Source organism: Malaya genurostris, chromosome 2 (genome assembly GCF_030247185.1).
Source record: "Malaya genurostris strain Urasoe2022 chromosome 2, Malgen_1.1, whole genome shotgun sequence".
NCBI classification, from domain to species: Eukaryota; Metazoa; Arthropoda; class Insecta; order Diptera; family Culicidae; genus Malaya; species Malaya genurostris.
In genome coordinates this window covers 26,247,755-26,260,620 of record NC_080571.1, presented here as the reverse complement: position 1 = coordinate 26,260,620, position 12,866 = coordinate 26,247,755, and the positions used below count along the sequence as shown (strand labels likewise).

Below are 12,866 nucleotides of genomic sequence, written 5' to 3'. Positions count from 1 at the left end.
GGACCGAGAATCCCGATTAGAAGACAATAGATACACTTATCTAGAAAGAATCTATTTGGATAATGCAGAAGAACTGGAAAAGGCGATTAAAGATACACAAGTACCAAAACACCATCAGAAGATTGAAATATTCACACAAATAGAAGGATTACCGATTAACAAGAAAAACATGACAAATACAACTATGCACTCGATAGTATTGGAATTATTAAACACAAACTATGGGAACAGACGACAAATTTATACGGATGCTTCAAAATCAATAAACGGATGTGGTATAGGAATCTATGACAGAGACACCGGATTAGAGCTAAGCTTTAAACTAGAACAGGATTGCACCATTATGACGGCGGAATTAATAGCAATGTTGACAGCGTTAAAGGAGCTAGAAGAAATGGAATGCCGACCGACAGTAATACTAACAGATTCACAAGCAGCATGCTGGTTCCTAGAAAGTTACAATCATAAAGAAGAAGTAGATGAAATCACGGCAGAGATTGGTGACAAACTACTTACCACAGATACAATACTACAATGGATACCAGCACACATCGGAATAAGTGGAAACGAAAAAGCCGATAAACTTGCAAAACAAGGATCAGAAAGCTCAGCAATAGTACACAACAAACTATTGGTACACGATATGAAGTATAATCTAAAACTACAGCTGAAAACACAAACAAATACATGGTATCGAAGAATAGCACTAGAAGAAAAGAAAGGCCTGAAATTTTTTGAGATGGTTCCAAATATCCCACTAGTACCATGGTACTGGAATATCCAACTGGAAGGCACAGAAATAAGACTACTGAACAGAATATTAGCAGGACACGATTACTCCAACTACTGGCTTGCGAAAATGCAAATTTATCAAAACGAAGAATGCGAACTCTGCGATGAAAAAGATACAACGGAACACGCACTACTGAGCTGCGTAAAATACACACATATTAGAAACCATTTTGAGTGGGATGAATCGAGGGGGACGACAGATCTGGTTTTTTCAAATAAAATACAAAAAGTCAATGGAAAGTGAAAAAAACTACATCTATCCAAACATCTAGATCGATCCGTTTGAAAGCGTTTCTAACCGTGTAAAAGAAAGTCAAAGAACATGTGATCTCTTAAAAAGTTTCTGTTACTGGTCTTGACATTCACTGAGTGTCAACATTGATTCGTCAGCAGATTGGTAAAATGAAATTAGGGTTAAACAACATTGAAAATTTGTTTTCTTGGTAGCTGGGAGCATGAAGATGGAATATATTTCAATTTATTGTAGCCGTTTGAAGGTTTACCCAAAGATATCTCTGTCTGTGATATTAAACTGGTTTTATATTTTGTTAGATGCTAAGACTTGCAATTTTTATGTTTAGAAACGTTTTTCATTAATACTGAAGCCAAAACTGAATAAAGCTGTGTTTAATATGTTATTGAAAATCTTATAGAAAGGATAACAATTCATTTTTTTTACTTTAATACATATTAACAGCAAACTACATAACTGCTTACTTCACGATTTCCCTTCTAGCATATTTTGAAGGTTCGCAGACGTTAAAAAAAATCAGACAATGGAACGTCTCTACAAGAGAAACCCTACAGTGTACGATGTAAAGGGTGATTTTTTAAGAGCTTGAGAACTTTTTTAAACAATAAAACGCATAAAATTTGCAAAATCTCATCGGTTCTTTATTTTAAACGTTAGATTGGTACATGACATTTACTTTTTGAAGATAATTTCATTTAAATGTTGACCGCGGCTGCGTCTTAGGTGGTCCATTCGGAAAGTCCAATTTTAGGCAACTTTTTCGAGCATTTCGGCCGGAATAGCCCGAATTTCTTCGGAAATGTTGTCTTCCAAAGCTGGAATAGTTACTGGCTTATTTCTGTAGACTTTAGACTTGACGTAGCCCCACAAAAAATAGTCTAAAGGCGTCAAATCGCATGATCTTGGTGGCCAACTTACCGGTCCATTTCTTGAGATGAATTGTTCTCCGAAGTTTTCCCTCAAAATGGCCATAGAATCGCGAGCTGTGTGGCATGTAGCGCCATCTTGTTGAAACCACATGTCAACCAAGTTCAGTTCTTCCATTTTTGGCAACAAAAAGTTTGTTAGCATCGAACGATAGCGATCGCCATTCACTGTAACGTTGCGTCCAACAGCATCTTTGAAAAAATACGGTCCAATGATTCCACCAGCGTACAAACCACACCAAACAGTGCATTTTTCGGGATGCATGGGCAGTTCTTGAACGGCTTCTGGTTGCTCTTCACTCCAAATGCGGCAATTTTGCTTATTTACGTAGCCATTCAACCAGAAATGAGCCTCATCGCTGAACAAAATTTGTCGATAAAAAAGCGGATTTTCCGAATGGACCACCTAAGACGCAGCCGCGGTCAACATTTAAATGAAATTATCTTCAAAAAGTAAATGTCATGTACCAATCTAACGTTTAAAATAAAGAACCGATGAGATTTTGCAAATTTTATGCGTTTTATTGTTTAAAAAAGTTCTCAAGCTCTTAAAAAATCACCCTTTAGATGAAATTCGGAATAATTTTTGGTTCGAGTTGAATATAGAAACTGTGGAAAATGACGCAGATATTAAACGAGAATGGCCAACATTCCGATAGGATATGGCAGATAATCCGGAGCGTACGCTCTCGGTGTGTGGGTTAGCTATGCACCAGAATATAACAAAACTGATTTTACAGGACGATAGTTCACAACTCTCCGAACTGTCTGCTTCTGGCATCTTCATGTGACATTTGCAACTTTCAGGTTTCATGGCCTATTACGATACATCATATCTCCATGATTATGTTTTTAACCAGCAAAAATCCATGAAAAGACGATCGATCCATATTCAACCGTTACTATGTGTAGCAAAGAGAAGCAAAGTGTGCATAATCGTATGCAGCGTGAAAAAGCCTAATCGAAGCGAAGTGCAGTTTTTTAGTGTCGTCCCCTCGGGATGAATACCGTACCATCAAAGATATTGCACAAGGATTACAGTTAAAAAATGTGAAACAAATACTATTATTTATAAAAATGCAAAACTAAATGCGTAACGATATGTCGTTACATGGGAACTAATATAAGACAGCTATTGGCGGATATGAGGCAATGTTCCTCGAGCCATAATCGAACAAACTAAAACAACAACAACAACAACAATTCTGGTTATAAAAATTTTGTCATTGTAACGGTAATTTGAAATATATTTTTGTGGTTTGTGGTCTTAAAAGGGAGGAATTGATACAAATGACAGTTTCGCTATTTTATAGGCATTCTGTCGCTATCTTGTCAAATTGCAGTTTTTTTCTAACCGCCAGTGAAAATTGCAAAACAGACATTTATGCCCCGTTTACACTTTTGCTGCCTGCCAGTGTACTGCCCTCTTAGGAAAAAACGTTCAACTGTGGTCCAATAATCCAAAGTATTAGACCAACGAAGGACCCCCGTTGAACGTTTTTTTCCTAAGAGGGCAGTACACTGGCACCAGCAATCGTGTAAACGCTACATTAGAAATAATATTTGGCAGCTCTTCTACCAAGTGACAATAATATTATTGTAAGTCCTCAAAGTGGAAATTGCCTCGAAAACCTAAACATTTTTGAATACAAACAGTTTTGTTTCATTGAATAGTATACACAGTTTATTCAGCATTCGTTAAGAAATGAATGTGTTTCGAAAGGGTAAATATATTGCTTTTTCACTTACCAGCGCTTGAAAATAACCCATATTGTTCGCATCAGATAGCGGAAAAGCAACTCTTAGGCAACAGGACGAAGATGAAGAACCGGACTTCACTAATGGTAACTATAGAAAGAACCTCTGGACAGATGGCTCATCGGTCAGGTGTTATAAACCCAAAGATCTTTACCCGAATGCACCTAAACCCGGTTATATACCATCTTGGCCTCTCGAATTATATCACCCGGTGTATGTTGGAAACTTTAAAGTCCTAGCCTGGGATGAACATGTTTGGCACAAACAAGTGTCTGAATACTTTGCCTACAAAGGATTGCTCACAAGGATGATTTACTTTCCCCAGCTTACGGGGGATTCTTTCGTGAGATTCCAAAAGGCCAACCGGTTGATAGACATGCTTGTTTATTTTACTTCTTCTGCTGATGCACGTAAAGCGGTTGTATGTTGTCATCATGATTCGTACTACGGACATAAACTAAACGTACTCTCCGGACGGAAGCCGTCTTATTTCGATAAAGTTAGAACTGTAAAATTATGTTTGCCAGATAAAAATACTAATTTTGAATCGGAAACCTTTATTGAAAAAGCACTGTCTGAATTTGGAAAAGTGGTGTATGTAATGAAGTGTTCGGTCCAAAAAGCATTCGTAGAATTTGAGTCAAAAAAGGCAATGTTTGAAGTTGTATCCAAACAAACCTCATACACACCGTTGGGAATAAAAAAGATTTTGAGACAGAGAATATTGGAACCGAAAATCATAGCAAGCATCAAGTCTGTCATAAAGTTAGACCCGCTTTTCATGCAAATGAAACCCGCGCCGGACATACTTCAGTGTCTTTACGAAGGCAAACGACCTCCGATAGATACGGCATGGATGAATCATGATACTCCCGTCCCATCTAAAGATGCACGAAATAACAATCAAGGCACCTACGGAAATCGACAAGCTCTTCTGCCGACTCCATCGACTTCTGGTCAACATACAAAAACTCGTGTTGAAGAAGAGATAACGCCATCGACACGAGACATAAAGCAAGACATTCAAACGTTCTTCAAAGAGACCAAAAAGCAAAATAAATTGCGCCAAATGAAACGTGCCAGAGTGCAGCAAAAGCAAAGGCAAAAACAATTAAGGAAGAAGGAAAGGAATGATCGTAAGGCTTCCCAATCAAATCAGGTTCGTCAAAGAGAAGAATCGCAATAATAACATTGGATAAGAATTGATTTGAACTAATAAAAATACGGAGTCATTTGTGAAAGAGAATCAGTTTTATTTTTTCAATTATATACCCTGCATATAATTTTGTTAGTTTTTTTTTAAATGAATTAATTTTACATGGTTGTAGCCGGATAGAACTAAAACTATTTGATTGAATATTTCTAGTTGTTACATTATTGACAAAGTAATAATGAAAAGAAAAGTATTTATATTATAAGTATGATCGTTGGTTACTATTGTGGTGACGCTCTTAATGATTACACAGTAAAACGCATTCGAGTACCCCTTGCCGTTTGGCAATGAATAAGAAGAACTGGAATTGCGCAGTTATAAATGAGAACACGAATAAACAAGTTAGAGAGTACGCCGCGCTCGTCTTTTATTTCTCGTCTCGCGGAACTTTCCCACATTGGTGACCCCGACGTGATTCATTTCATTCGATAACGTAATCGTCGCGACTTAATAAAAATGCTCGAGGACAATAACGGAAACAATTCTCAACAAATAGCGGCACTCGCCGCCGGAGTCACGGTAAAGCTACCGGATTTCTGGAGACACGATCCCGCGATGTGGTTCGCCCAAGCGGAAGCACAGTTCGCCCTCGCTAATGTTGTCCGCGATCATACCAAGTTTTACCACATCATCGCGAAAATCGATCAAACCGTTATATGCCACGTAGCGGATTTGATCACAAATCCCCCCAACGAAAACAAATACGAAGCGGTCAAAACAAGATTAATATCCCGCTTTCAAATTTCGGCACAGGCACGTTTGGAACGCCTTCTTGGAGCTTGCGAATTAGGTGATATGCGACCGACACATCTCCTAGCAAAAATGCAGGAACTGGCTGCCGGATTGAACGTCACGGACGATCTGCTGAAAATGTTTTTCCTGCAACGAATGCCTTCGCACGTAAAAGCAATTCTCGCCATCAGCGATGGAACGATGGGGAAGCTCGCTGAAATGGCTGACAAAATGTTAGAAAACACCGGTTCGTCACATATCGTTGCAACTAGTAGCTGTTCGGAAGTCTCACCGATAGATGATCTACAAGGTCAGATCGCAACGCTGACCGCGGAAATTCATCGACTTAAGTCAGAGCGCAGTACTTCCCGGAGCCGGTCTACCTCAAGATCCAGTCGCAACGCTAACGACGACATCTGTTGGTTCCACAGGAAATTCGGTGGCCGAGCCACTAAATGCCACGATCCTTGCAGATTCCATTCAAAAAACTAACGGCTCGTTCATTCGAAACGGCGGAAGTGAACGCTATGCCGGAAAGCCGCCGTATACTTCTTTACGATCGCACCTCAAAAACTAAATATTTAATCGACACTGGTTCCGATGTTTCCATCATTCCAGCCACCAGTAAGGACAGAAAACACGGTGCGGCTTCATTTAATTTACATGCAGCCAACGGGTCCAAGATCCACGTTTACGATAAACGTTTTATTACAACGGACTTGGGTCTAAGACGACGATTCAACTGGCTTTTCTTGGTTGCGGATGTAGGCGTACCGATAATCGGCGCAGATTTTCTTGCTGCTTTCGGGATTTTGGTAGACTTAAAAAACCGTCGTCTGATTGACGGCCTCACCAAGCTGACTTCCACTGGCGGATTAACCAACACACCGATTCACAGTGTTACAGTTGTCGCATCAGATCATCCTTTTCGCGAGTTACTTTCGGAATTCAGAGAAGTCACGCTACCAACATCAATCCAAACAACGGTTCAAAACGACGTCACCCACCATATTCAAACGAAAGGTCCACCGGTAGCAACCAAGTGTCGACGAATGGCACCTGATAAGGTGGATGCGGCTAAATCAGAGTTTCAGGTAATGATGAATCTGGGTATTTGTCGGCCCTCCAGCAGCTGTTGGGCAAGCCCCTTGCATTGCGTTCCCAAGAAAAATGGGAAATGGAGATTTGTAGGGGATTACCGGGCCTTAAATAAAATCACCGTACCAGACCGTTACCCCGTCCCTCACATCCACGATTTGTTAAACGATTTTCAGGGAAAATCTGTATTCACTACCATCGATCTCGAGCGAGCATATCATCAAATTCCGGTGGAGGAGGAAGGCGTACCCAAAACCGCCGTCATAACACCCTTCGGATTGTACGAATTCACTCGTATGCAGTTCGGGCTCTGCAATGCGAGCCACACGTTTCAGCGATTTATGCATAAGGTGTTCGGTGACATGAATTTCGTGATAGTGTTCGTAGATGACATCTGTATAGCATCACGGTCATTGGAGGAACATTACATGCATGTACGAGCGGTATTTGAAAGATTGAAATCCTTCGGTCTGGTTATAAATGTGGAGAAATGTAGGTTTGCTGAAAAATGCGTTGACTTCCTTGGTTATGCGATAAGTGCGGAAGGAATTTCACCACTGGCAGAACGCTTAAAAGCGGTCACTCAGTTTGCAACACCTTCCACCGTAAAAGAACTACGCCGATTTCTCGCACTCATTAATTGCTACAAAAGATTCATCCCGCGTGCCACGGATGTACAGCTAGAGTTGCGCCAGTTAATTCCTGACAATAAAAAGAACGACAACCGGAAGCTGAAATGGTCGGATGAAGCTGAAAAAGCTTTTAATAAGTGCAAGCAAGCTCTAGCAGATGCGACCCTCCTACACTACCCGGACACATCGAAGCAAATGAGCTTGATGGTAGATGCATCCAATTCGGCAGCAGGAGCAGTACTTCAACAGTTCGACAAAAACAAGTGGGTTCCGCTCGGTTTCTATTCGGAAAAATTTTCACCAGCACAGATGAAGTACTCGACGTTCGGGCGAGAACTAACCGCGATGAAGCAGGCAGTACAGTACTTTCGTCACATGTTGGAAGCTCGAAAATTCGTCATCTATACCGACCACAAACCGCTAACCCACGCTCTGTCGTCCAGCCCGAACAGTCGTCTCCCGCACGAAGATCGATATTTGCGATTCATATCACAGTTTACTAGTGACATTCGTCACATCAGTGGACAATCAAATACCGTGGCAGACGTTCTTTCTCGAACAGAGGCTATTTCTACACCGATGCCGATTGACTACGAAGGAATAGCGGTCGCCCAGGAAACTGACGATGAACTTAAAAGTCTACTACATTCTTCGACAGCGTTAAAGTTAATGCTACGCAAAACACCGCTAGCCACACGATCTCTGTACTGCGATACGTCGTACAGCAAAGTAAGACCATACATACCACCTCAGTACAGACAATCAATACTGCAGTACGTTCATGGAATAGCTCATCCCGGACTGCGAACTACTCGGCGACTAGTAACAGATCGTTTTGTGTGGAAAAATATGCATAAGGACATAAAGCTTTACGTCCAGACGTGCATACACTGTCAACGTTCTAAAGTTCAACGCCACACTAAAGCTCCCTTGGCAAATTTCCCCTTACCAGATAGTCGCTTTCGGCACGTTCATATAGACATCGTTGGCCCGCTTCCACCATCCAATGGTTATCGTTATTTGCTGACGATGGTTGACCGTTTCTCTCGTTGGCCTGAGGTGGCTCCTATGCATGACATGTTGGCCGAAACCGTTGCACGCGCTTTGTGTTCGATGTGGATATCACGATTCGGCGTACCCGAGACCATCACTACCGACCAAGGTAGGCAATTCGAGTCCGAACTCTTCAGAGAATTATCAAAAACAATGGGCGCATAGCATATTCGCACAACAGCGTATCACCCACAAGCGAATGGCTTAGTTGAACGATTTCACCGTACCCTTAAAGCTGCAATTATGGCCGTTGATGCAAAGCATTGGAACGACCAACTTCCTATGATAATGTTAGGATTGCGCGCAGCCTTTCGAACGGATTTCGGCTGCTCAGTATCAGAACTCGTCTATGGACAAGCATTGCGGCTACCCGGCGATTACTTCGAGGCGACAAGCCAACAGACTAACAGAAGTGAGTTTGCGGAAAAATTGCGAAATACAATGGGTAAGCTGAAACCAACACCTCCAAACCACCACGCTAAACCAACCATCTTTATGAGCCCTGAACTTTCAACGTGTACCCACGTTTTCGTCAGGATCGATGCAGTTAAGAAACCCTTGGTTCAACCGTATGAGGGACCCTTCAAGGTGATTCTACGACATGCAAAGTATATGGATGTTTTCATCAACTCCAAAGTTCAGCGAATTTCGATTGACCGAATCAAACCAGCGTTCATCTGCGACGAAGAAATTCCAAAACCAGCTCCGAAGACCAAAGTTACACAATCAGGACACAGGGTCAGGTTCCTGGTGTAACTGGGGGGGGGGATTCTGTGGTGACGCTCTTAATGATTACACAGTAAAACGCATTCGAGTACCCCTTGCCGTTTGGCAATGAATAAGAAGAAGAACTGGAATTGCGCAGTTATAAATGAGAACACGAATAAACAAGTTAGAGAGTACGGCGCGCTCGTCTTTTATTTCTCGTCTCTCGGAACTTTCCCACACTATAATCCAACATTTCTCGGTCCAAAACCGGTGACCGGTGATCTACCGTAAAGAAGGCTTTAAATTCATAACTTGGAAATTGAGTTTCGTTGTCGGAATTGAATCAGTAGTCTGATGGAGGTTTTCGATGTCGTCAATTTTAGTGCGAGTACTTCGAGCCACTTCCTGGTTAAATCGCCGGGAATTCATTTGATTACGATTCAGACGTAACTACCGATTCCGGCTTGAATCGGTTCGCAAGCCTGCGTAACCAATATGAATTTTGGACCAGGGTAATCGGCCACGTCTCCAATGTTTTCTTTGGCTGCTAACAAGCGTGGAGTGCAATATTTGACATAGCCGTAGTCGATATCGTATCAATAGACCATCATGTGACCACGAGAACCGTGTCACCAAATATTACACTCTAGACTGAGCGATTCTCGTATGCTGTAATGTGGTTGAACTGCAGTAGAAATATTTTGGGAGCATTCGTCACGAATGTGCTTGATGGTCGTCAGAGGGTGAGATAACTAAGTGCTTACAAGCACAGACTAACAGACAGGACACTCAAATTAGATTCTTTAACCATATAAACGGTCATTTCGAATATTCCTTTAGTTGGGACAGTACTCGCATATGTCATGATGGCGCCACGTTACCCTATCAAATACATCCTGTCTGTCATCTAGACTGTGTTTATTTTTTTCATTTACCAACCGAGTTGCCATTCATACAGAATTACCTGTAATGTATTGATTTGTATACCTCCATGCGAATTTCATGCAGGATACAGATTAATTACATATTGCCAAAACTATATAGAGAATTGTGCCTACTTCTCATCCTACAACGAAATACAAAATCGAACCCGTTTTGTTACAATATTTACTTGCTTCTGGTCTTAATTTCGGATGAAAATTACCAACACAATAAAAAATAGTCTAGATGAACAACGTTGAGTGAAATAAATGTTTACTTTCCAACATCGCTAAAAAAGTTAAATATATTATCAACGTACTCCAATAATTTATTGTGACGATTCATTATCAAATATTTTGATGAAATCAGGCAACCCTGTAAGCAGCTGATCGGTGTTGACAAACGAGGGGAAACCAACTAGTAAAAAACCTTTTACGTAACACAAGGGGTGTACCGATAGTAACTAGTTCGCGCAGTACAATATAGGTGGAACTAGTGCATCACGAAAAATGATTTTTATAACAATTTACTCATACTGTCATGTCTGTTAGTCTGTGTTACAAGTTCCTATCTCATGCCTTCCCGTGTGTCTTTGATGCCATTTGGTCAATAGAACGTCGTTGACTGGGTGCTATCGCCTGTTGCGTTAGTAGCAGAATGAAAAGGTATTTCAGAACAAATTATCAGCTCCGAATGAATTCCGTAGGTTGGTAAACGACTGGACAATAATTAATTCAGGCCCCAAAGTGGTTCTTAGCATCTTGTCCAGTAACTCCTATCCTTACCTCCCCGCGGTGCCGGCTGGAGTACGAGTAACCATAGGAAAGATCGGGTAACCAACCCCGGTGGGGCCTTGGTCGTATACTGACAGGGAAGGGAGGCTTGCCTTCTCTTTACAGAGAATGAGCCTACCCGAGCGTATGTTCCCCGTCTGTTCACCATGTTATGAGAGGCTGATTACCAGAGATGTAAGGTAAAAATTTCAAATATCTGCAGACAGGGTCTGTTAATCTGAATATCTGCAGTCAGCAAGTATGTCTTGCTGGCAGCAATTTCTCCATAAAGTATGACACGCAAAACTGACTTGGCGAAAAAGGTCGGAAATTTCAAAAGCGAAAGTCTGCGAGAATTTCAAAAGTCTGTAAAAGTCTGCGAGAATTTCAAAAGTCTGCACAACAAAAAATGTCTGCAGCACTATACCCCAAATCTGCAGATTTACAGACAAATCTGCAGACCTGGCATCTCAGCTGATTACCGTCCTTGTGTGCTTGTGTCTGTGTGGAACTCTAAACAGTGCTGACAAGATGGCGCTCTGACGAGACAGGAGGTTGAATGCTCAGGTAGGTCGGGAGGCAATGTACAGTCCCGTGATCGGGCTGGATTTTCTGCGGAAAATCAAATTATGTTCTCTACTGTAGATAATATGGAATAAGTGCATCCATTATACGACGTATATGTTTGGCAATGTTTTCTTCATGGAACATTTTTTTCTTAGTTCAACAACCAACATAATGTTTAAATAAATAAATAAATCAATGATAACGAGTTTTAACTGGAATGCTTAAATTATATTTAAACTTTTTTTTTAATTAATTGCTAAAAATCTCGGCATTAGCTCACATGCTTGAACACCGATAATTTTGGTAATTTGTTCCCAAAAGCGACGAAGATCTCGGTAATTTATAGTTTTCTCGAAACCGAAAATCTCGGTAAAAACAAAATACCGAGAATTTCAGTTGTTTTAATGTTTGCCAAGCACTCGGCTGTTCAAATCCAAATCTCGACAAAGTTTTGCCGAGATTCGGGAAAAATCTATGTGTGTATAGTGAACCGTAGTCACGACTGGTTCGAATTTTCTTCACTCGTTTCTATGAAAAATATCCAAATCCGAAAAACCTAATCGTAAGTTTAACATGTGTATTGTTTTTTGAAATCCGAAAGTCTATTAAAATTCAGAATTTAAACCAAAAGTAAGCAAACAAAACAAAATACCGAACCATTCATTAGATCCATTTGGTTTAAAGTTTACGGTAGTTCTTTGACAATTCAGCAATAATCAATTCAATCACCGAACTGATTACCGAACGTTCAGCTGTTGATAATTCGGTAAAAAATTACCTAATTCTGCCATTTTTTCTAAGTTTGTACTGCTGCAAAAATGCCACCTTGTTTGATTTTTCTACTTCACGTTTTACAACTCTCGATCATCCTTATTGTTTACTATAGTTCTTCGGTAGGTAGCTTTAGATGTTGCTACTCGTCTGTTTGCTTATAAAGTGAAGTAGAAAAATTGAAAAACGTGGCATTTTTGCAGCAGTAAGTACGTCTCTTGCTTTGTGCATGCTTATTCCAGGTTTACCGGCTCCGTGCAGTAAATGATGAAAAAATCATCATTTTTGCAAATTTTTTCCAGCATTTTCGATGAACAAAATAATTTCAAATTTTTTGCATGATAAAAAGCATCATTCGATCAACATTTTGTATTTTTTGTGTAAAAATATTGAGAAATAAGTCCGCCATTTTGTAGCTGTAAAATCTCCCCAAAATAACAAACCACTAAAAGCAAAACGTTGAAGTCTGTTTTTTTATGTACAAAGTGTGTGCAAAATTTGAAAAAAATTGGTTCAGTTGTTTTCGAATGACGATGGACACGGACGTTTAGGGTTTTGTTGTCTATATAACCAACGGAAACAATTTATTACTCAAGGGAGCCCGTAGGGTCTAAAATTTTCAGAAAAACCATATATTTTCTTTTATATTTTTTTATTATGAAACATTTC

The 12,866-nt window shown here is 40.4% G+C and overlaps 1 protein-coding gene across 1 annotated transcript; it reads left to right on the top strand.

Moving 5' to 3' along the window:
- Positions 1–3,513: 3,513 nt before the first annotated feature.
- On the top strand, positions 3,514–4,975 carry LOC131432044 (uncharacterized). The gene is made up of 3 exons (XM_058598084.1): positions 3,514–3,570; positions 3,646–3,695; positions 3,756–4,975. The coding sequence occupies exons 2-3, from the start codon at positions 3,677–3,679 to the stop codon at positions 4,913–4,915; spliced, it is 1,179 nt and encodes a 392-aa protein (XP_058454067.1). The 5' UTR covers positions 3,514–3,570; positions 3,646–3,676; the 3' UTR covers positions 4,916–4,975.
- Positions 4,976–12,866: the final 7,891 nt, after the last annotated feature.